At 47.1% G+C, this 24,020-nt stretch overlaps 1 protein-coding gene across 1 annotated transcript in view; it reads right to left on the bottom strand.

The window, feature by feature from the left end:
• The window catches only part of TRIP11 (thyroid hormone receptor interactor 11), a 64,547-nt gene that overhangs the window by 27,104 nt on the left and 13,423 nt on the right, over positions 1-24,020 (bottom strand). The window contains exons 7-16 of the mRNA XM_040412093.1: positions 21,327-21,662; positions 20,890-20,930; positions 20,717-20,815; positions 18,466-18,645; positions 13,455-16,430; positions 12,292-12,432; positions 9,847-10,040; positions 9,602-9,765; positions 7,414-7,517; positions 5,937-6,036 (exon numbers count right to left, since the gene is read on the bottom strand). Of these exons, the coding sequence (XP_040268027.1) occupies positions 5,937-6,036; positions 7,414-7,517; positions 9,602-9,765; positions 9,847-10,040; positions 12,292-12,432; positions 13,455-16,430; positions 18,466-18,645; positions 20,717-20,815; positions 20,890-20,930; positions 21,327-21,662 (4,335 nt within the window). The remainder of the gene's footprint in view (positions 1-5,936; positions 6,037-7,413; positions 7,518-9,601; positions 9,766-9,846; positions 10,041-12,291; positions 12,433-13,454; positions 16,431-18,465; positions 18,646-20,716; positions 20,816-20,889; positions 20,931-21,326; positions 21,663-24,020) is intronic.

The following is a 24,020-nucleotide window of genomic DNA, read 5'->3' as shown; positions in this document are numbered from 1 at the left end:
GGCCGCACAGGCCTCCATGTGCTCACCAGAGGTAGCCTGACTGCCATTAGGTACCGAGATGAGATCCTCAGACCCCTTGTGAGACCATATGCTGGTGCGGTTGGCCCTGTATTCCTCCTAATGCAAGACAATGCTAGACTTCATGTGGCTGGAGTGTGTCAGCAGTTCCTGCAAGAAGAAGGCATTGATGCTATGGACTGGCCCGCCCGTTCCCCAGACCTGAATCCAATTGAGCACATCTGGGACATCATGCCTCGCTCTATCCACCAACGTCACGTTGCACCACAGACTGTCCAGGAGTTGGCAGATGCTTTAGTCCAGGTCTGGGAGGAGATCCCTCAGGAGACCAACCGCCACCTCATCAGGAGCATGCACAGGCGTTGTAGGGAGGTCATACAGGCACGTGGAGGCCACACACACTACTGAGCCTCATTTTGACTTGTTTTAAGGACATTACATCAAAGTTGGATCAGCCTGTAGTGTGTTTTTCCACTTTAATTTTGAGTGGGACTCCAAATCCAGACCTCCATGGGTTGAACATTTTGATTTCCATTTTTTAATTTTTGTGTGATTTTGTTGACAGCACATTCAACTATTTAAAGAACAAAGTATTTCAGAAGAATATTTAATTAACTCAGATCTAGGATGTGTTATTTTTGTGTTCCCTTTATTTTTTTGAGCAGTGTATATATAACAGCCTCACTGAGGCAGAAAGGGGAGCCACCTACAGGGGCACGGCGGGGGGGGGCGGGGGGAGGGGGGGCGGGTTGGCAGCCATACAGGCCCATCTGAAACCGGCCTGTACCCAAAGGGTTAAACAGGGATCCGGCCTGGAGGGCGGCGCTGCGATCCTCTGGGGGCAGCCATACAGGCCCATCTGAAGCCGGCCTGTACCGCGGCGCTGCGATCCCCTGGGGGCACCCATACAGGCCCATCTGAAGCCGGCCTGTACCCAAAGGGTTAACAGGGATCCGGCCTGGAGGGCGGCGCTGCGATCCCCTGGGGGCGGGGGAACCTCCCGGCGGGAAGAATTCCCGCCTGGAGAAGTTCCAGCCCCCTCCAACAGAGGCCGGAATTTTGCGGCCTAGTAACTGTAGGCCGTGAAGCCGGGGCCTAAATCTTTAGCGGCGCCCGGCTGACCGGGGCCGCACAGTATTCAAGTACCGGCCGGGGAACGAAGCGGCGCATGCACATGCCGGCCGCGGGTGCCCACCCCGCGGGCCGGAAGAACCGGGGACCCGGATAGAGCGCCGGGATCGCGGCCGCAAAGTCTGCGGTGCCCGGCCGACCGGAATGTTCCGACGGTCGGCCTGGGGCTGTTGGAGCCTAGCGCTCATATTGCAGGCCGCGGGTGCCCACCACGCTGCCCGGAAGCGAGGACCCTGCGCTCGGCAGCCATTTTACCCATGGAGCGGGCCCTGGCTTATAACAGCGCCCCATGTGGCCGACAGCCACAACCACCTTGCCCTTGGGCCGGTGCCAGTGAGGGCAGAGGAGGGTCAGGGGCAGCAAGGCTCTGGCCCTGAAGCAGTAGCCGGTAAGAGGGAGGGGGACCCTGAGACCGGGTGCCTGTGAGGGTGGGACGCCTGCATAACCCCTCCGTCAGGGGCAGCTAGTTGCGGACCTCTGCAGCTCCCCAGGCATTCTTCTTGTAGGGAGAAGGGTGCCAATGACCTATGGAGGCCAGGAGAGAGGGAGCAGAATGTCGCCCTGCGGCAGCCCAGGGGCCAGCCTAGGTCTAGCAGGGACAGAAGGGTCCATAGGCCCAGTATAGGGTCAGGCACGCAGGAGACCGGGGGGGTGGGGGACGTAGGGCTGGAGAAGCCTCTCTTACCACAGCCGTCTTCACCCTCGGTCCGTTCCAGCAGGGTCGCCCCTTCAGCTACTGGCACCGTAGTGGCAGGACGCTGGAAGAGGGACTTGGCGTGCGGGCGACCCTTGCGCTGGCGGGATGTAGGGGAGCGAGGCTGCCCTGATCCACCTTGCCTTCTGTGGGGGAGGCAGCAGTGCGGCACTGGCGCTGCTCAACCCCGGGAGAACAGAGAGGTCTAGTGCGTCTCTGTTGTCCCTGATGATCTGGAACAAAAAGAAAAAAGTAAAAATCTAAAATTTAAACAAGGAGAAACCAGCCCTGCAGAGCAGGGAGTGTCTTGCCTCCTTGGACACTAAGCAAAAACTGGCAGTCTCTCTCTCCAGGCTGAGGGTATAGCTGTGGAGGAGGGGCTTAACAGTCTTCACTTAGTGTCACGCCTCCTATGGAGATGAGCTATACCCAAGGTCTTCTGTGTCCCCCAAGGAAACTGGGCGAGAAATACATATAATATAGCTGGGATGCTTAGGAGCATATAAGGCTACTTTCACACTTGCGTTCGGGGCTCCGCTTGTGAGTTCCGTTTGAAGGCTCTCACAAGCGGCCCCGAACGGATCCGTCCAGCCCTAATACATTCTGAGTGGATGCGGATCCGCTCAGAATGCCTCAGTCTGGCACCGTTTGTCCTCCGCTCCGCTCAGCAGGCGGACACCTGAACGCAGCATGCAGTGTTCGGGTGTCCGCCTGGCCGTGCGGAGGCAAACGGATCCGTCCAGACTTACAATGTAAGTCAATGGGGACGGATCCGTTTGAAGTTGACACAGTATGGCTCAATCTTCAAACGGATGCGCCCCCCATTGACTTTCAATGTAAAGTCAAAACGGATCCGTTTGCATTATCATGAACAAAAAAAAAAAAAAAAAAAAAAAAATTTTTTTTTGGGTTCATGGTAATGCAAACGGATCCGTTCTGAACGGATCTAAGCGTTTGCATTATAGGTGCGGATCCGTCTGTGCAGATACCAGACGGATCCGCACCTAACGCAGGTGTGAAAGTAGCCCAAGCCATCTAAGGCCTCAACGTGTATATTCTTTCCACATCCATTTCGGGTTTTTTGTGGGCCGTATACGGAACCTTTCATTTCAATGGGTCCGCAAAATAAACGGAAGTTACTCCGTCTGCATTCTGCATGTCCGTACTTCTGTTCCGCCAAAAAACAGAACAATGTCTATTATTGGCAGCATTACGGACAAGGATAGGACTGTTCTATTGGGGCCAGCTGTTACGTTCCGCAAAATATGGAAAGCACACGGACGTAATCCGAATTTTTTGCGGACCGCAAAATGCATACGGTCGTGTGCAAGAGGCCTAAGTCTGAGAGGACACAATAACCCCTTTAAGCAGTGCATGTTGATGAAGTCAGCTGAGGCAGGTCTGTGAACAGTACCGTACCATGAGCTTTTAATTTACTTTTTAACTAGGCAAAGTATAGCGCAAAGTATAGCGCAAAGTATAGCGCCACGGCTAGCGATTGGCTGAGCGGGCTTCTCCTCGCATTTCCCGCTTGTGGAGACTGGACCATTAAGTAGAGACCAGAGGAAACCCAGTTGGAACGGGAACATCAGGGATTGAGGGATGGCGAGTTTTGATTCTTTAATTCAAAACCACTCCAAACACTTTACTAAAAAAATTTCACTGCACTGGACAACCCCTTTAAACATTTTGTACTTTTGAATTAAAATCCTTGAAAATCCATTTAATTACTAATTAACCTGATTTATTTATGCAGTAATGATGGTCATGAGTACTGATCGTGTGCAGTCAGCACTGCAGAAACTGGGGAATAGGGACAAGAACATGTGCAGAATACATACTCATGTCTCAGGCTCCTTAAAGTGTATGAGATTAGGGAAGCCATTAAACGATGGGGCATTAATACTCTACATCAGGCATGGCCAACCCGTGGCTCTCCAGCTGTTGCAAAACTACAATTCCCACCATGCCCTGCTGTAGGCTGATAGCTGTTGGCAGTCCGGGCATGCTGGGAGCTGTAGTTTTGCAACATCTGGAGAGCCTCAGATTGGCCATCCCTGATCTACATGCTTATTTTATTCACTATCCACCTCCTGCTCCTTTGGCTGTTCTCCTTTCTCATGCCAGTGGAGACGCCTCTGGTTCTGTTTCTGAGGCAGAAGGGTCCATTGACTGGGATAATGTGTCTGTTCTTGGGGGATCAGAAGGTGTGTATGAAGGAAGGTCAGTATGGACTGGTCACTGAAGAGGGGGGCCTTTGGGGATGGGGCTGGATTCAAAGGCACTTGGTGTTGGAAACAAAGGAACCAGGCAGCGAGGGGGTAAGCGGCAAAGTTTGAGACTTGTTAGTCACATCAGTTCGTTGTGAGGGAAAACTGGAGCCCAAGGTCTGCTGGGAACTTGATGGGATTTGTGATGTAGGAGTGCTGAATTCACACGTCCGTGGAACACGGTCCGTGAGATCCCGGCCTGGAATCCTGCTGAGTGCAGGAGCGCACGGCATCATTGGTCGCTATGACGTTGTGCGCTTGGGTTCCCGCATCTTGTGCTCCTGAATTCACACGTCCATGAGATCCCGGCCTGGAGTCCTGCTGAGTGCACGAAGCGCACGGCATCACAGCAACCAATGACGCCGTGCGCTCCTGCACTCAGCAGGACTCCAGGCCGGGATCTCATGGACGAGGGAATTCAGAAGCAGTCTGCGGGAACCCAATCCACGTCCACCCTCTATGCCGAGTAGTGTGAGCGAGCGGATCTTCACCCAGCGTGTGTCTGCTGGATGAAAGCTTTTTTTCTTAAAGAGGCATAGCAGCGGAGGGTCTAGGGGCAAATGGCGACAAGACTACAAAGTCTTGTCGCCATTTTGCAATTATAAGTCGCATTGGCGACCATTTTGGTCGCCACCTGGAGCCCTGCAATCCCTTGTGTATTGTAAGGGAACACATTCCTGAGTGACCTCAGAGACCTGCATGACACATACTGGAGGAGGGGATGATGGGAGATCTGTGGTCCGCACTAACAATTAATTGGGATTCCACCTGGAACTTCGTCCTAGTTAGGATTTAAGTATTGATTTGCCCCATCTCTTGTACACCCTGGGGTGTCGGTCATGTGTTATAACGTGGTAGACAGCCATGTGTTCGAACATGATCGACCAGATCACTACCCCATATTTAGGATAGTGATGTTTATTTACTTTTTATTATTCTGGATGTGCGTTGCTAGCGTTATCGTATATTTAATCAAACTTAGTAAATATATTTATTCACATAGCCTGCGTAAGGGTACTTTCCCACTAGCGTTATTCTTTTCCGGCATCGAGTTCCGTCCTAGGGGCTCAATACCGGAAAAGAACTGATCAGTTTTATCCCCATGCATTCTGAATGGAGAGCGATCCGTTCAGGATGCATCGGGATGTCTTCACAGTTCAGTCTTTTTGCCTTTTCAGAGTACGGAGAAAATACTGCAGCATGCTACAGTTCTCTCAGACTGAACACTTGCCGGAATGCCGGATCCGTTTGACAAATGCAATCAGTTTGCATACGTTTTGCCGGCGACAGAACTGCCTGCCGGAATCCTCTGCCGGAAGTGTGAAAGTAGCCCAAGTCTATTCATTCTCAAATCTGTTGAATTCTTGCTTGCGAGCGTAAAGTTATCACAGCACAAATCTCCATCATGTTCTGATAGTTTGTTACACAGTATCAGCGCATGAAGTTTTCCCTCATTTTGGAGAGGAGAAGATGCAGATCCAAGAGGTGAAGGGAAAAGATGAATGGGGACTCAAGGAAATCATAAAACAAGAAACTGGAAAAGACCGAAACACAAGATGGAACGTTCTAGGGTAACACAGGTCACATAGGAGCCTGGAGCCATGTGGACCAGACAAGCGGTTACTATACACACATTGCACAATAGGTCTGAACTACTTGCTGCTGATGGAATCAGACACTACATGAATAAGCTGTAAATTTCACCTGCAGTAGCACTTCTAACCACACCAGCAATCCAGGCTTTCCATTAATACCTATGCAACAGCGCCCCAATTAATCTGGCCAAGACAAGCATTTAGAAACCTGTATCTCCATGCACTCACCTTGCCGCTTCAGCTCCTCTATCTGTTCCTCTTTCAGGTCCAGCTGCTCAGCAAGCCGTGAGGCTGCCTCCAGCGCGCTGTTTGCTTCATCTAACCTTTCCTACAACAGAGGATGAAGATTTCATTTATTAATTCCTTTCAGCCACAGCCTAAAGTATTGGGCAAAATCTGTACAACACAACTGGTAATTGTCCAATAACAGAAACTCAGATTATTGTTCCGAATGTGAAGCAATCGTTGAACTGGCAATTTGGGGTTAATATGACTGGCGAGAACAAGCTCACAGCAGCCAACTGCCTTTATATTGCCATAGCAGAATACAAACAAGAGTTTACACCTTAAAGAATACACACAAAAATTCTATAAAACACTTATCCTGTACTGATCCTGAGTTACATCATGTATTATACTCCAGAGCTGCACTCCCTATTCTGCCGGTGGAGTCACTGTGTACACACATTACTTAGGGCTCTTTCACACTTGCGTTGTCCGGATCCGGCGTGTACTCCATTTGCCGGAATTACACGTCGGATCCGGAAAAACGCAAGTGAACTGAAAGCATTTGAAGACGGATCCGTCTTCAAAATGCGTTCAGTGTTACTATGGCAGCCAGGACGCTATTAAAGTCCTGGTTGCCGTAGTAGTAGTGGGGAGCGGGGGAGCAGTATAGAGTCCGTGCGGCTCCCGGGGCGCTCCAGAGTGACGCCAGAGCGCCCCATGCGCATGGATGACGTGAACCATGTGATCACGTCATCCATGCGCGTGGGGCGCCCTGACATCACTCTGGAGCGCCCGGGGAGCCGCACGGACGGTAAGTATACTGCTCCCCACTACACTTTACCATGGCTGCCAGGACTTTAGCGTCTTGGCAGCCATGGTAACCATTCAGACAAAGCTAAAGTCGGATCCGGCAATGCGCCAAAACGACGTTTAGCTTAAGGCCGGATACGGATTAATGCCTTTCAATGGGCATTAATTCCGGATCCGGCCTTGCGGCAAGTGTTCAGGATTTTTGGCAGGAGCAAAAAGCGCAGCATGCTGCGGTATTTTCTCTGGCCAAAAAACGTTCCGGTCCGGAACTGAAGACATCCTGATGCATCCTGAACGGATTTCTCTCCATTCAGAATGCATTAGGATAAAACTGATCAGGATTCTTCCGTCATAGAGCCCCGACGACGGAAATCTATGCCGAAAGAAAAGAACGCAAGTGTGAAAGAGCCCTTATCCAGTACTGATCCTGGGTTACATCCTGTATTATACTCCAGAGCTGCACTCACTATTCTGCTGGTGGAGTCACTGTGTACATACATTACTTATCCTGTACTGATCCTTCATTACATCCTGTATTATACTCCAGAGCTGCACTCACTATTCTGCTGGTGCAGTCACTGTGTACATACTTTACTTTGGCTCTGCAGTCGTAATGAAGGGACCTCTGGTCTGGCCTTTCGATCTCTGGTCATACATGTGTTCTCACCTGGAGCGACACCACCTTATCTTCTAGTTTTTCCACCTTCTGCCTGAACTCTGTGTTCTGCTTCTTGTTTCTGTCTAGCTCTGCTGCATACATGGCTTTCTCCTCTGAAAAATGAAAAGACGGTGGTCACCATATAAACCACATGTAATGTTATACATTGTAGCGGCTAACGGGGAATATATACTCCGGGAGTGTTATTCATTTTAAAAGGGTTTTCTGAGACATTTTTACAGATGATATATCCTCAGGATAGGTCATCAGTATTTAATTAGTGGGGGTCCGACACCCAGGACCCCCGCCGATCAGCTGTTTGATAAGCCAGCGGCACTCGCAGTAGAGCTGCGGCCTTCTGTCTGCTCACCAAGTACAGCACCGTGCAGTGTAGAGCGGTTGTGCTTGATATTGCAGCTCAGCCCCATTCACTTCTAGGCCAAGTGACCGATCATCGTGATGTCACTGGATGTCACTGGCCTAGGGAAAGCTGTGCGAAGGTGGCAGTGCTACTGCGAGCACCGGCACCTTCTCAAACAGCTGATCGGCAGGGGTTCCGAGTGTCGGACCCCCACCAATCAAATACTGATGACCTATCAGGAAAAATATCTAGGAAAACCCATTAAAATACCGCAAGGGCCCTGTAGTGGATGTTTTTTTAATTATATAATTTTTTTTTAAATAAAACTTTATATTTTATTGTATTTAATAATGTGCGTATGGGATCTTTTACAGGAAATCTGTTTGTTGCCAGTTATTGGAGAGTGCCAGTCTAGTACTACATACTGTATCATTAATTAGGCTAGGGCTACATGACGACATTTGTCGCAGTAATATCGTATGACATTTTATAATGCTAGTCTACGGTGTCACAATGTGACATGTTGCAACACAACATACAAAAAAGCCATTCAACATGGATGTGTGTGCGACCGTTACCATTACTAGCATTATAAAGTATGTTGTACGACATACAGTACAGACCAAACGTTTGGACACACCTTCTCATTCAAAGAGTTTTCTTTATTTTCATGACTATGAAAATTGTAGATTCACACTGAAGGCATCAAAACTATGAATTAACACATGTGGAATTATATACATAACAAACAAGTGTGAAACAACTGAAAATATGTCCTATTCTAGGTTCTTCAAAGTAGCCACCTTTTGCTTTGATTACTGCTTTGCACACTCTTGGCATTCTCTTGATGAGCTTCAAGGTTGTCCCCTGAAATGGTTTTCACTTCACAGGTGTGCCCTGTCAGGTTTAATAAGTGGGATTTCTTGCCTTATAAATGGGGTTGGGACCATCAGTGGCGTTGAGGAGAAGTCAGGTGGATACACAGCTGATAGTCCTACTGAATAGACTGTTAGAATTTGTATTATGGCAAGAAAAAAGCAGCTAAGTAAAGAAAAACGAGTGGCCATCATTACTTTAAGAAATGAAGGTCAGTCAGTCAGCCGAAAAATTGGGAAAACTTTGAAAGTAAGGGCTATTTGACCATGAAGGAGAGTGATGGGGTGCTGCGCCAGATGACCTGGCCTCCACAGTCACCGGACCTGAACCCAATCGAGATGGTTTGGGGTGAGCTGGACCGCAGAGTGAGGGCAAAAGGGCCAACAAGTGCTAAGCATCTCTGGGAACTCCTTCAAGACTGTTGGAAGACCATTTCAGGGGACTACCTCTTGAAGCTCATCAAGAGAATGCCAAGAGTGTGCAAAGCAGTAATCAAAGCAAAAGGTGGCTACTTTGAAGAACCTAGAATATGACATATTTTCAGTTGTTTCACACTTGTTTGTTATGTATATAATTCCACATGTGTTAATTCATAGTTTTGATGCCTTCAATGTGAATCTACAATTTTCATAGTCATGAAAATAAAGAAAACTCTTTGAATGAGAAGGTGTGTCCAAACTTTTGGTCTGTACTGTATGTTTCCGTGTAGCAGTTGCCTTAACGTATTTTTGATGAGGTTTAAAGCAAAACTCTTGGAACTTTGCAATCACTTTTGACTAAGGCATCTAAGGAGGTCAGACTGCCAGGATCAGAGGTATCGGCAGGAGCAGGGCTGTGTAACTTTTAGGCAGCTGCCAGTATCTGTCTGAAGGGTTTGGTAAGAGAGCAGCCGACAGGGAAGCCCTGGCTTCGATGTGGTGCACTCTTTATATAGTGTACAGCTTGTGCAGAAAGTCTCACCTTGCTGGAACTGCTCTAGCACCATCTGCAGGTTGCTCAGTGACATTGCGTACTGCTTCACTTGCTCTTGAGACATGTTGAACTGGAGCAATGCTTCATCTCTCTGCCTGGACACAATGTTCAGCTGCTCCTGCAGAGACTCCACCTGCATCGTAGCCTGATGACTGTGGGAACGATACACATTATATACATATAAACTGTGAATGGCCAGCGCATAATGCAGGACTACAGAAGGTGACAATCACCTGGCTGTTTCCACAGCGGTGCACGAGGACAGCAGTCTCTCCTCCAGGACATTCACCTTCTTCTTTAACTCAGTTTCTCGGTCCTCTGCCGCCAGCGCCTCGCGGGTATACGAGTCCTCCATCTCCAGCAGGTGATTGCGCAGGCGCTCCAGCTCTTGATTCAGACGCTGCTCCTTTTCCCTTAAGTGTTGAACCTGGAAAAAGATGACAAAATGATTTCACAGAACATGTAGAGTCTAAAAATAAGACAAGAGCGGCAAGTGCAATAACGTGGGAGGACACTGGTTATTAAAGGGGTTCTGCAGTTTGTTTAAACTGATGATCTATCCTCTGGATAGATCATCAGCATCTGATCGGCGGGGGTCCGACACCCGGGATCCCCGCCAATCAGCTGTTTGAGAAGGCAGTGGCGCGGCAGCGGCCTTCCCACCGTTTACCGCAGGCCCAGTGACGTCACGACTAGTATCAACTGGCCTGGGCGCGGCTAAGCTCTGTTCACAGAACCCCTTCCCCTTCAGGAAAGGTTAAAGGACCTTAACACGTATAGCTTGGAAGAAAGACGAGACAGAGGGGATATGATAGAAACTGCTAAATACATAAAGGGAATCAACAAGGTAAAAGAGGAGAGAATATTTAAAAGAAGAAAAACTGCTACAAGAGGACATAGTTTTAAATTAGAGGGGCAAAGGTTTAAAAGTATTATCAGGAAGTATTACTTTACTGAGAGAGTAGTGGATGCATGGAATGGCCTTCCTGCAGAAGTGGTAGCTGCAAATACAGTGAAGGAGTTTAAGCATGCATGGGATAGGCATAAGGCCATCCTTCATATAAGATAGGGCCAGGGGCTATCCATAGTGTTCAGTATATTGGGCAGACTAGATGGGCCAAATGGTTCTTATCTGCCGACACATTCTATGTTTCTTTAATGGTCTGGCCCTTTAAATTTCTCTTGGGCAGTTTTCTAGAAGTGAACATTAAATTATCCAGGATTTAGCAACTGATCACCTATTCCTAGGACACGTCATGAATATCAGATCTTTGTGGGTTCGACACCCCAAAACACACACCAATCAGCTGTTTGGGAGCTTCGGTCCATTGTGTAGTGGTCGTAGCTGGTTACATTCACTTCAGTTGGAGCAGCGCTGCAATAACCAGTTCCATCCACAACACAATGACTGGAGCTTTGTAGTTCCGGCACTACTCCACACAGCTGATCGGTGGGGTGCGTGGTGTCGGACCGGCACCATTAGGGTATTGAAGACTTATCCTGAGGACAGGCCATTAATAGTAAACTCCTGGAGAACCCCTTTTAATGCATAATTAATTTTCTAATAGAATAGGAGGAATTTATCATTCTATTCTTCTATGTGCGCCAGAAAACTGGCATGAAAAAATAAATAGAAAAAAATTATATATATATATATATATATATATATATATAGCAAAGTTTGGTGCACGCCATTTTTGTGCAAAATTTGTGTAGCTTTTTGCGATTTTGAGCCACTCTTGCCAAAACCAGGTGCAAAATTGTCTGTGGTCAGCTGTGTTAATTAGGTGCACTTCAGATTTATCAACTGTGACTTTACAAAAGTTGCAAAAAAGGCTCAATCGCTAGGATATGCCCCCATTGTTTTATAGGTGCGGGTCCCACCTCTGGAGGACTCCGGTCCGGCCACCACCAAGCGTTCTCCCCATACAAGTGAATGGGAGCGCAACGCGCATGACCGGCCACCGCCCCCATTCACGTCTATGGGCCTGATGGCCATTTTTGGCGATAGGCCCCCATTGTCTAAGCTGAGACAACCCTTTTAAGTTCAAAGTTGTGCCAAGTTGATCAAACAAATGTGAACCTACCTACTGTAGACAGACTATGGGAATGCTATGAGGTGCAGGGAGAAGAGGTCCCAGCACTGAACGGCTTCTCCTGTTCCACACATAGATTCGTCATGGCATTCTGTGCACAGACATTTTACAGCAAACACACAGTGCAATGGTAACTGTATAAATTCCTATGCCCTGAGCTCCCCCTAGGGGTGACTGCAGGCAGCAAGTCTTTTTTTAAATACTCTGTGAAGGGAAGCAGATTTAGAGCTGTATGGAGGGGATTGATCAGTGTCTTTATGCCAGCTGTCTGGTGTCAATACATTAAGAAATATGCAGTTCAGAATAGGCGCCATATATTCCACTTTTTCAGATATAGAAATTGGGTAGGGGGTATGATGGAGCATGATTTTATGAAAAAATTCCTTTATTTAAAAAACATGGTAAATGTCAGTCACACTTGGAAGGAGGCATACTAAGTATTGCAAGTATTAGGCCTGGTCCGGTTACGCCATCTGGATGTAAATAAGGATGTTTTCATTCACTGACATGAATGCCCCTAACAGTGCTAAAACTTGCACAGGGGCAAAGGGGGGCGTCTCTCAGGTTTCACGGCTCACTGACCTCATTTTGCAGGGCGACGCTTTCCATCTGCTTCTGTTTGAGCGCCAGCATCACCTGGTCCCGCTCGTGTTGGAACAGAATGGCTTTTTCCTGCATGGACCTCACTTCATTCAGCAAATGGTTCAACTCGCCGGCTTTCCCCTGTGAAACAAGCAATGAAAGAAGTCAGGGCAGTCATGCAGAATAACTCGGTCTGCTCCTGCTCGCCAGTGGACAGAGAACCACAAGGCCTTGTTCCCATGTGCAGATCTGCACTCGTCTGACAGTGAACAAGTTATTTCCAGTGACACCATGTAATACTTATCAATGAGGGGGCGCTATAGCTGTGCCTTTTGCAATTCAGCGTCATTCCCCCCTCTCCCATGGTCGTCGTTGGTCTCTGTCACTCTGGTGTCCATATTTCAGCTTAATGATCTATGCAGATCATTTATAACAATGTCACGTCCTGGTTTGTCCACAGTCACAGAACAATACAGATCATGTGACATGACGTCATTTTAGACAATGCTTAAAATCAATGCAGAGGAAGGCCAAGACTTAAAAGGGATTGTTCACCCCCAAGGGATCTTTTGGCTGGTGGCCCAACATGGCTGGAATTGCACTTACCTTCTGGGTTTTGGCTTCTTCGCTCCACCGACACTGCTGCAGCTCTCTGGCTTTCCCCCTCATCAGCATCCAGTTCGACTTAGGGTCACGTGGCTGCAGCAGCTGTGATGTGTAACCCAAATGTCAAATGACTGGGTCATGTGATGAATGGGAGACATGTCACCACTGCAACCAGTCACTGGCTGCTGCAGAAGCCACGTGATCTGCATTAAACTGGATGTCGATGAGGGGGGAAGGGCGGGGAGTTGGAGCGGAGGAGGGGGGAGTGAAGCAGCCGGAGTCCATCAGCAGGGAATAGGCAAGCCTGATTCTCTCTACACATTTAGCCACATTGGGAAGTCTGCCCAAAAGGCCACTAGGGGTGAAAAAACATTAAAATGTGCTAAAGAGGTGCAGAATTTGTAAAGTCTATTGTAAAGTCTAGAGCCCTGCTAGTCCATAATGCCCTGTTCCTTGGGCAACAAGAAACCAGCAGAACTTAGCCTTAGAGATGAATGGAGAGGAAGTCAAAATCCTAGAGCACAATTTTTGCAAAGTAACTTAACAGACAAACCAACCTGCTCCTTTTCCTTGAGAAGGTTCTCGAGGGCTGAAGCCTTTTCCCTCATGGAGCTGGACTCAAATTCCTTCTCTCGCAGCAGCATTGAGAACTGCATGTTGGTTTCGTGTAGAGCTCGGAATTCACTTTCTTTCTCCTTCTCTTTGGCCATCACCTTCTCGTTCTCTTCCTTCAACTTGTTGATGTCCATCTCCAGGATCAACGTCCTCTCTTTCAGGTTGGTGACCGCTTGCTTCAGGAGCTCATTCTCGTTCTCTTTGTTCCTCAGGTTTTCGGTGGCAGAGCTTAACTTGTCTCCCTTGGTCTTTATGAAAATGTCCTTCTCTTTAAGCGACTTCTGCAGAAGTTCGCTCCTCTCCTTAAGCTGCTTCAGCTCCAGGACGGCCTCATCCTGGCTCCTGCGGCCTTCTTCAGACGTCAGAGCTATGGAGTCTGACAAGCGCTGGTTGTTTTCCTGAAGAGTCCTGATAGTGGAGTCTTTCTTTTGCATCTGGATTTTTAGTTGCTCGTACTCTTGGAGGATCTTGGTCACACCCTCGTCTTTTAATTCAGAAGATGCAGCTAACGGACGATCTATTTCGGGGGTCACGATAGGCTTACCTGCCTGCAGCTTGGCAGTGTCGAGTTGACCAAGAATTCGTTCTTTTGTGTTGTTCAGCTCTCCAATATTGCTCTGCACGTTACTCAGTTCTACGCTGAGGCCCTTGAGCTTCCTCTCGTTGTTCTCATAGCTTTGGATCAGGTTGTTGTAATCTACTTGCATCCTAGAGTTAGAATCGCTATCCAAACTTATCTGACCCTGGAGCTTGTGCAGCATTTCCTGAAGGTGAGCAGACTCGTGCTGCATGTTCTGGACGGTGGTCATCACCTGCTGCTTCCATTCTTCAATCTTCTTCACCTGCTGCTTGAGCTTATCCCTTTCCTGCAGCAGCTCCTCAAACTGATTGCTGTTGACGCTTCCCATTTCATTGCCGTTTTCTGAGTTGGACGCCTGAAGGACAGTCAACAAGGTCTGACATTTTTGGCTCAAGGCATCTATCTCAATGTCCTTTTCTCGGATGATCCGAGACAGATTTTGGAGGGTCTCTCTGAACATGTCTTGGGTGCTACCTTCTTGGCTGCGAGAAAGTCTCTGGTTTTCCTCCTGGAGTTTTAAGAGCGCCGACTCTTTGGCTGCCACCACATCCATAATTTTATGGTATTCTGTCCTTAGTTGACTGTTCTCTCTTGTCTTCTCACTCAGGACAGCCAGAACTTGCTCCCGCTCCATAGCGTAAGCTTGTATCTGTTGCTGGAGATACACCACATCTTGCATGTAATTGACTGAGGACACTCGGGCATGAAGATTTTGTATCTCCAGGTCTTTCTGCTGGATAATCTGTGTGAGCTTCCCGACTTCATCCTTGGACAGCTGGTCAATCTGCTTGGTCAAGGTGATGTTCTTTTCGTTCAGCATTTTAATCTCCATCTCCTTCTCTTTGATTCCTTTCACCAGCCGGTCGATCTCCACTTTGGACAAGTCGTGTTTCTCAGTACCGTTATCACTGTTGTTGATGTTCTGAGTCTTGGTATCATGGAGAATGACCGAGGTGTCTGTGTGGATAAGATGCTCATTCTGTAGCTGGGAGCTGATCAGTTCATTCGTCTGCTGCAGACTGGAGATCTCGCTGTCTTTTTCCGACAGGAGGTTCTCATAAGTGTCTACCATTTCCTTGTGTTGCATCTTGATTTCATCCATTTCTTTTATCTTCTCCTGCAAAGTTTTCTGGAACTGAAGCGTGCTCTGATTCTGTTTCTCCACCGCTTTCTTCTGAACTTTCAGCTCTTCCTCGTGATTATTACGAACTTTAGTCAGTTGCGTTATCTCAGCCTCTAGTTCGGTGATGATGTCTAGTGTCTTTGGTTCCACTGCTGGCTGTGGTCGGCTCTGCTGATCTTTCAGTCTCTCCATCTCCTCCTTAAGATGGCTGTTGTCCTCCTTCATGGAGGCCAATGTTCTTTCCTTTTCCTCGATGGTCTGTTTTAAGACACCACACTCTTCTGATGCTTTCTGGTGCTGGTCCAGCTCTTTCTGCATGTCAAAGATCTTTTCTTTAAGTTCACATATAAAAGCCTCCTTCTCTTGGATCAGTTCGGTGAGCTGCTTCTGTCCTTCTAACGTACTTGTCAGCATCTCCTTGGTTTCTTCGCAATCGATTTTCATTTGCTCCAAGGACATTTTGCTTTTTTCTATTTGAAACTCCTTCTCCTGATTGAGCTTAATAAGTCGCTCGTGCTCACGTTGCAGGGCGGTGGTGTCCATCTTTTGGGCGATAGAAAGTTCATTGATAGTGCGTTCGTACTTCTGAGCCTGCTCATGTAGTCGGTTCTCCACTTGATTTAATTCCACCTCCAGTCTCCCTTTCTCCATCCTTAAAGCCTCAACCAAGGTCTCTTTCTCCAAGGAATCTTTGCTGGTCTGTGCGGTGACATCCTGCAGCTGCTGTTTAGCCTGTTCTTGGGTTGACAGCAGCATCTCATTTTCCATCTTGAGGTCACAGATTTCTTTCTCCAAGTCGTCTTTCAGCTGCTTCACCTCTGAAAGTTGGTTATGAAGTTTTACAATCTCGGATTCTCCCTCGCCATCACTCTTATTTTTGAGTCTCGCTGCAGAGCTGTCCTTGGCCGAGGCCAGTTCTTGACTGACCTCGTTTAGTGTTTCTTGAAGCTGCCTATTCTCCACAATGATGCCGGCGTTGTCTGCTTCCAGCTTCTTCAGCATCTCGGCCACCTGGGCCTCTAGCTGCTGTTTGCTTGTCTGCAGGTCACGGAGACTTTCTCTCTCGGACTCTAGCTCATGTAATAAGTTGTTGTTTTCTGAAAAAGTTTTCAACGATTTCTCCTTTTCGCTTTGCAGTTCTGCTGTTAAATGAGCAATTTGGGATTCTGCCTCAGTTTTCTGTTTTGATAACTGCTCCTTCATAAGCATCAAGTGCTGGAAGACAAGACAATTGAGGTTAACAATCTCAATGCAGGAAAAAACATATCAAGATGCAGATATTTAATCACTATGTGAGAAATTTTCCATCATCAAATAAAGGGGCTGTGCAAGAATGGTTATATTCCTGAAGCCCCTCCCGGACCTGTAAAGGGAAGCCTACTTACCTGCTTCCCGGCGCTGGCTCCACGATCCTTCTCCTTCAGGCCAGCGATGCTCCGCTGCGCTCCCTCTCCTCCCAGCCATCGCCTGCAGCCAATCACTGGTCACAGCAGTGACCGGATCCCCTTGCGTCACTGAAATAAGGCAAGCCGGTCACCTCTGTGACCAATGATTGGCTGCAGGTGGTGTCATACTGGATGTTGTGAGGGAGCGCAGCGGAGCAGGCAAGGCTGGGAGGAGAGGGAGCAAGGATCCATCACAGGGAAACAGGTAAGTAAGTGTGGGTTTGGAAAAAAAAAAACAAACTCATTCTTGCACAACCCCTTTAACCCTTTGGATACTGGAGGTTTTTTTCGTTTTCATTTTCCTTCCCTCTTTTCCGTGAGCCATAACATTTTTATTTTTCCGGTCACATAGCTGGATGAGGGCTTATTTTTTTGCAGGACAAGTTGTACTTTCTAATGCCACCATTAATTATGGCATAAAATGTTGTGGGAAGCGGTAAAATAAATTCCAAATGGGGTGGAATTGGAAAGAAAAAAAACACAATCCCTCCACCGTTTTACGGGTTTTGTTTACGGCAAAACTGACCCATGCCCTTAATTCTCTGGGTCAGTACGATTACAACGATACCCCATATGTATAGTTTCTTTATGTCTAAATAGTGAAAAAAATAAATGTAAACTTTGAGAATTTTTATTTTTATTTTTTTCTATCACCATATAACTTTTTTATACTTAAGTCTACTGAGCTGTTTAGGGGCTAATTTTTTGCGGAACAATCTTTACTTTTAATTGATACCATTTTGGAGTACGCGTGCCTTTTTTTTTTTTGGGTAAGAGAAGCAATGTAAAAATGGCAAATCAGCCATTTTGACACTTTTTTCCGTCACGCCATTCGCCGTATTGGATTTTTTTTTTATATTTAACTACTATGGGCATTTTCTCGGTCGCGGTGATACCCATGATGTTTATATTTATTGTTATTTAGGTATCTATTTTTTTTATTATACGGAAAGGGGGGCGATTTAAACTTTTATATTTTTTTTTTTACTTTTTAAAAATTTTTGTCATCATAATGAGCCTCATATATGAGCTTTTTACATTTTTACATATTTGGTTTATCAGGAAATCATTAGCTTATTTTGCTTACTTTTGCTAATTTCTTATCCTGGCCTGCCATCTGGTGGCCAAAATAAGAATTTCAGTTTTAATACTGTTAGCTTACTCAGTAAGGCTACCAGTATTCAGCGCAACTACCTATGCCCGGATTGGACACACGGGGCATAGGTAGGAAGCCCGGAAGCTCGTTTTTGTGCATTTAGGTGCCGTGATCGCACTCAATCATGGCATCTAAAGCATTTAATTACCGTGATCGGCATTATTGCTGGTCACGGTAATTAGCCGCAGGTCTCTGCTGCATGAAACAGCAGAGATCTGCCGGCCATGACACCCGCTGCACGTGCGAGCGGGCGTCATGTTTACACGTACATGTACGGCGCTGGTAGCCTAAGGGTTAAAAGCAGAACATCACTCAATCACAGTGGTTGAGTTCCATGAACTTGGACCTCCAACAATTTATAAAATTATATGGTGGTCCCGTCATCATAGCCGAAACACATCCATGGATTCCTCTGTCACCATGTCAATGAAAAGAGGTAAATTTGTGGGTGACAATCTGTCCCATACACGCACAGATGGGCATTTCTGTCGCTTCTGTGTGGATTTCACTACATGGATTTAGACAAATGGGGCAGTCACAGATTTCTGCAACAAATTTAACAGATCGGGTGACGCAGGTCCACCAAAAGTGTTCCAGTGTGAAGAAAACAATCAAGTTGTGACATGGTGTGCCCCCCGGCCAGGGCTACCTGCATGGTTTCCTGATTCTGTGTATCCAGTTCTTCAATTTCTGCTGTAAGCGTCTCCTTTTTGGCAATACTTTCCTGCAGCATCTTCTCTTTTTCTTCCAGCTGTCTTCTCAGCTGATCGAGGTCGGATTGTTTGGCAGATGAGGACAACACAAAGTCCAGTTCTGCTTTTAGTACATCCTAAGAGAAAGAAAACTGGTATTAAAGGAATTGCAGAAGCGGAAGTCTCCCTTCCATCTAATATGTGATTATACTTTGGAAGAACACCCCATTGCACTGAAACCACAGCTACATATACCGTTCTAGTACATTATTTGGTGGTAAGAACGTAACGTCAGTAAGCTACAGTAAATCCTTAGTTACGAATGAAACAGCAGGTATAACAAGGCTGCAGGCAAGGTCTCAGTGATGTCACCGCTGATCTCTAGTGAAGGGATAGGCTGCATTCTCAGTGATGTCACCGCTGATCTCTAGTGAAGGGATAGGCTGCATTCTCAGTAATGTCACCGCTGCTCTCTAGTAGTGAATGGATAGGCTGCATTCTCAGTGATGTCACCGCTGATCTCTAGTGAATGGATAGCCTGCATTCTCAGTGATGTCACCGCTGCTCGCTAGTGAATGGATAGGCTGCATTCTCAGTGATGTCACCGCTCATCTCTAGTGAAAGGATAGGCTGCATTCTCAGTGATGTCACCGCTCATCTCTAGTGAAAGGATAAGCTGAATTCTCAGTGATGTCACCGCTCATCTCTAGTGAATGGATAGGCTGCATTCTCAGTGATGTCACCGCTGCTCTCTAGTGAATGGATAGGCTGCATTCTCAGTGATGTCACCGCTGCTCTCTAGTGAATGGATAGGCTGCATTCTCAGTGATGTCACCGCTGATCTCTAGTGAATGGATAGGCTGCATTCTCAGTGATGTCACCGCTGATCTCTAGTGAATGGATAGGCTGAATTCTCAGTGATGTCACTGCTGCTCTCTAGTGAATGGATAGGCTGCATTCTCAGTGATGTCACTGCTGCTCTCTAGTGAATGGATAGGCTGCATTCTCAGTGATGTCACTGCTGCTCTCTAGTGAATGGATAGGCTGCATTCTCAGTGATGTCACCGCTGATCTCTAGTGAATGGATAGGCTGCATTCTCAGTGATGTCACTGCTGCTCTCTAGTGAATGGATAGGCTGCATTCTCAGTGATGTCACCGCTGCTTTCTAGTGAATGGATAGGCTGCATTCTCAGTGATGTCACTGCTGATCTCTAGTGAATGGACAGGCTGCATTCTCAGTGATGTCACTGCTGCTCTCTAGTGAATGGATAGGCTGCATTCTCAGTGATGTCACCGCTGATCTCTAGTGAATGGATAAGCTGAATTCTCAGTGATGTCACCGCTGCTCTCTAGTAGTGAATGGATAGGCTGCATTCTCAGTGATGTCACCGCTGATCTCTAGTGAATGGATAGGCTGCATTCTCAGTGATGTCACTGCTGCTCTCTAGTGAATGGATAGGCTGCATTCTCAGTGATGTCACTGCTGCTCTCTAGTGAATGGATAGGCTGCATTCTCAGTGATGTCACCGCCGCTTTCTAGTGAATGGATAAGCTGAATTCTCAGTGATGTCACCGCTGATCTCTAGGGAATAGATGGGCTGTACTCTCAGTGATGTCACCGCTAATCTCTAGTGAATGGATAGGTTGCATCCCTGATGAGAATGCATTCTTAAAAATTACAATACTGTTTTAACCTTCAATGTATCTACTTTATGCTATTTAAAGGGTTGTCCGGGTTCAGAGCTGAACCCGGACATACCGTTATTTTCACCCCTGCAGCATCCCTGAGGCTAGCATCGGAGCATCTCATGCTCCGATGCGCTCCCTTGCCCTGCACAAAATTGCGCAGGGCAAGGGCTCTTTTGTTTATCATAACACACTGCCGGGCGGAAACTTCCACCCGGCAGTGTGTTCGGTGACATCACCGGCTCTGAAGGGCGGGCTTTAGCGCTGCCCTAGCCGTTTTACTGGCTAGGGCAGCGCTAAAGCCCGCCCATCAGTGCCGGTGACGTCACCGGGCTTCCTGGCAGCCCCATGGAGAGCCTCGGTACGTCACCGGAACTCCTAAAAATGCGATTCAGCGCAGGGCAAAGGAGAGCATCTGAGCATGAACTGCTCCGATGCTCAAGCCAGGGGGGCTGCTCTGAACCCGGACAACCCCTTTAACATCATGGCACAGGCATATATAGAGAGGTATATAGGCTCACCTTTTCTTTCTCCAGGCGTTTTACCTCCTCCTCCAAGAAGAGTGTTTTGTTCTCCAGTTCTATTGTATCTTTACCCTCTGGTGTGGAATCACCATCCGCCTGCAAAACGAAACCAAATTTTCAGTAGTCTAACAACATCCACAATAAATTATACAGGCTGCATCTGTGCTTACCTGTTCAGACTGAGACTTTCTGCTCATTTCCTTTTCAGCATCTGAAATAAAAAAAATTAAACTGTGAAGTGTAAGCCCTCAGCATATCAGCAGCACTTCTGTCCTGCAAAATCTCCTTATGGTAAGGGCTCATACACACGGCCGGCCGTGCCCGTATTTTGGCTCACAAACACTTAAATGGGTCCATAACCAGGGAGATACGTTGCGGAACAGAGGCACAGATCGGTTTTCTGTCCGTGACTCCACACCGCAAAAAAGTAGTGCATGTACTACTTTTTTGCAGTGCGGATCGTGGACCCCATCCAAGTGAATGGGTGCCGGGCCCGCATATGGAGACCCTATGGTTGGTGCCTATGAATTGCGGACCGCAATTTGTGGTCAGCAACACGGGCCCTAACAGAAACCTGGTGTTTTGGTTATATCCCATAAGCCCTTACCAAAGAGGGCTTCCTGTAGGCGCAGAACCTCGTGCTTCAGGTTGCCAACGTCTCCTGTACCCCCCGACTCCCCAGATTTCTGCAACTCTGTGAACTGAGACACCAGCTTCTCATAGTCCAGCGATAACACGTTCCTCTCAGTTACTGCCATCTCCTTCTCCATACGCAGGACACTCTTCTCCTCCTCCACGGAGGACACCAGAGAACCCAGCTCGCTCACGTTCTGCTCCAGCATCTGAATTTTCTGGGTACATTCAGTTTTTTCATCTTCCAGGGAGAGAATGGTCTTCTGCAGTTCAAGTACTCTGGCGTTTTCAGAACTGCCTTCTGCTGCTCCTAAAGTCAAAAATAGTATAAAAAGGGGTCCAAATCTTTCCGGATATGGGGGAACCACAGATAAAAAGGCAGTGAACTTGTTTATACTGCTGCATTCTTGCACCCATGGTAAAGGGGTTGCCTCACTTCTGCAAATGGCATTTATCATGTAGAGAAAGTTAATAGCAGGCACTTACTAATGTATTGTGATTGTCCATATTGCTTCCTTTGCTGGCTGGATTCATTTTTCCATCACATTATACACTGCTCGTTTCCCGGGGTTACATCCACCACTGCAGCACAGATGCAAGGAGGCCGGGATAGGAGCCAGTGGCTACGGTCCTGTTCACCAGAGGTCTGCACTTTTTCCTGAAGTCTGCAAGTACGACCACCGCTGCTGGATTGCAGAGTGGTCGTATCCCCTGGAAACAATTAGTGACTCCAGCTTAGCTGCACTGTCTATTGGTGTCTTGCCTTCTTTGCGGCTTGATTCCTTTTTCGATCACATTATACACTGCTCGTTTTCAGAGGTTACGACCACCCTGCAATCCAGCAGCAGTGGTCGTGCTGGCACACTACAGGAAAAAAAAAAGTGCTGCCTCTGATGGCCAGGACCATGGCCACTGGCCCCCTTGTATCTGCTCTGTAGCATTTGCTGTAACCCCTGGAAACAAACAGTGTATAATATGATGGAAAAATGAATCCAGCCAGCAAAAGAGGCAATATGGACAATCACAATACATTAGTAAGTGCCTTGTAGTAACTTTCTCTAGATGATAAATGCCATTGTCTGAAGTGAAACAACCCCTTTAAAGAGTCAGAGTTGTAAAATGGAAGTTAGGCTACTTTTAAACTAGCGTTTTTTTGGCGGATCCGTCATAGATCTGCAAAAACGCTTCCGTTACAATAATACAACCGCATGCATCCGTCATGAACAGTCGGTTGTATTATGTCTTCTATAGCCATGACGGATCAGTCTTGAACACCATTGAAAGTCAATGGAGGACGGATACGTTTTCTATTGTGCCAGAGAAAACGGATCCGTCCCCATTGACTTACATTGTGTGCCAGGACGGATCCGCTTGGCTCAGTTTCGTCAAGCGGACAGCAAAACACTGCAGGGAGCATTTAGGTGTCCGCCTCCAGAGCGGAATGGAGACAGAACGGAGGCAAACTGATGCATTCTGAGCGGATCCTTTTCCATTCAGAATGCATTAGGGCAAAACTGATCCGTTTTGGAGCGCTTGTCAGAGCCCTGAACGGATCTCACAAACGGAAAGCCAAAACGCCAGTGTGAAAGTAGCCTTACTCTGTTTCTAAAGGTGAATCTGAATACCCAGCATCCCCACACACTTATTATTGGGTTAGTACCACTGTAAAGGAATTAATTCAGATGATAGTTCTGTATTAGGGTGCCTTCACACAAGTCAGTTCCTTTTATTTAAATGGGGCTGAAAGCACATGGATTTTTGCAAGCCCCTGTTACAGGAAAATACGGCTCTCAGCCAGAACCTCAGCCTGATGACCACACAAATATGCCTAATAAATGATATCTAGTGTATATTGATATCCAGTGGTATTCACCCATTTTGTGATAGCAGTATGGCCAGTAGCCATATGGTCAGTGTCCCTTGTTAGCATATCAAAGGCAGGAAGGGCACATTGTAAAAGCAGCTGGACAACATTCTCTTGGCCATCAGATTGGGAAGATATTTGGGTGGTCACAGGGTGGAGTCCATGGTGGTGGCTGGAACACAGGAACGTAAAGGTGACATGAAACTTGGGAGTCTCTCGCTCTCTTCCTGCCAGCCCCTTGGACCCACAGCACTTCAGGAGCAAGCAGTTATATGTCTGGTTATGTGTGTAAGTAGAATATCCCAGTAGACTTTATATGTGTGCACATAGATATTTGTAGTCTGCGATTGTATTACCAGTAGATTATATATGCACGAGTCACTACATGTACTAATGGTCAGGTACTGGATGTGAGTTGGTTAGAAGAGTAGATCCAGTAGACTGTATTATTGGTGGACTCTGGATATACATACACATTATCAGCCACATTTGCTTAGCATCCAGGGAGGGCAAGAATGGAGGGGGCTGTGTGTGGTGGTGTCCTCCATGTACTGTCTGTATCTTTATGTATAATGTCCATTGCTTTGTCATCTCTATGTTATCAGTAAACTATTTTTATATATAAGTATCTGCGAGGGTTGTGTGTTACTCTTGGGGTATATGAAGGACTGGAGGGGTCTGTATATAATACACAAAGTAATGGGGTTATATAGGAAACAAGGGCAACACTCTAGGAATAGAATAGAAGTGACGGAATACAGAGAGAGATATAAATCTCTATTTACGAAAAGCAAAACCTCCCTT

This window comes from Bufo bufo, chromosome 11 (assembly GCF_905171765.1).
Source record: "Bufo bufo chromosome 11, aBufBuf1.1, whole genome shotgun sequence".
NCBI lineage: Eukaryota > Metazoa > Chordata > Amphibia > Anura > Bufonidae > Bufo > Bufo bufo.
Note: the sequence above shows the minus strand (reverse complement) of the source record. Positions and strands in the feature narration are given on the sequence as shown.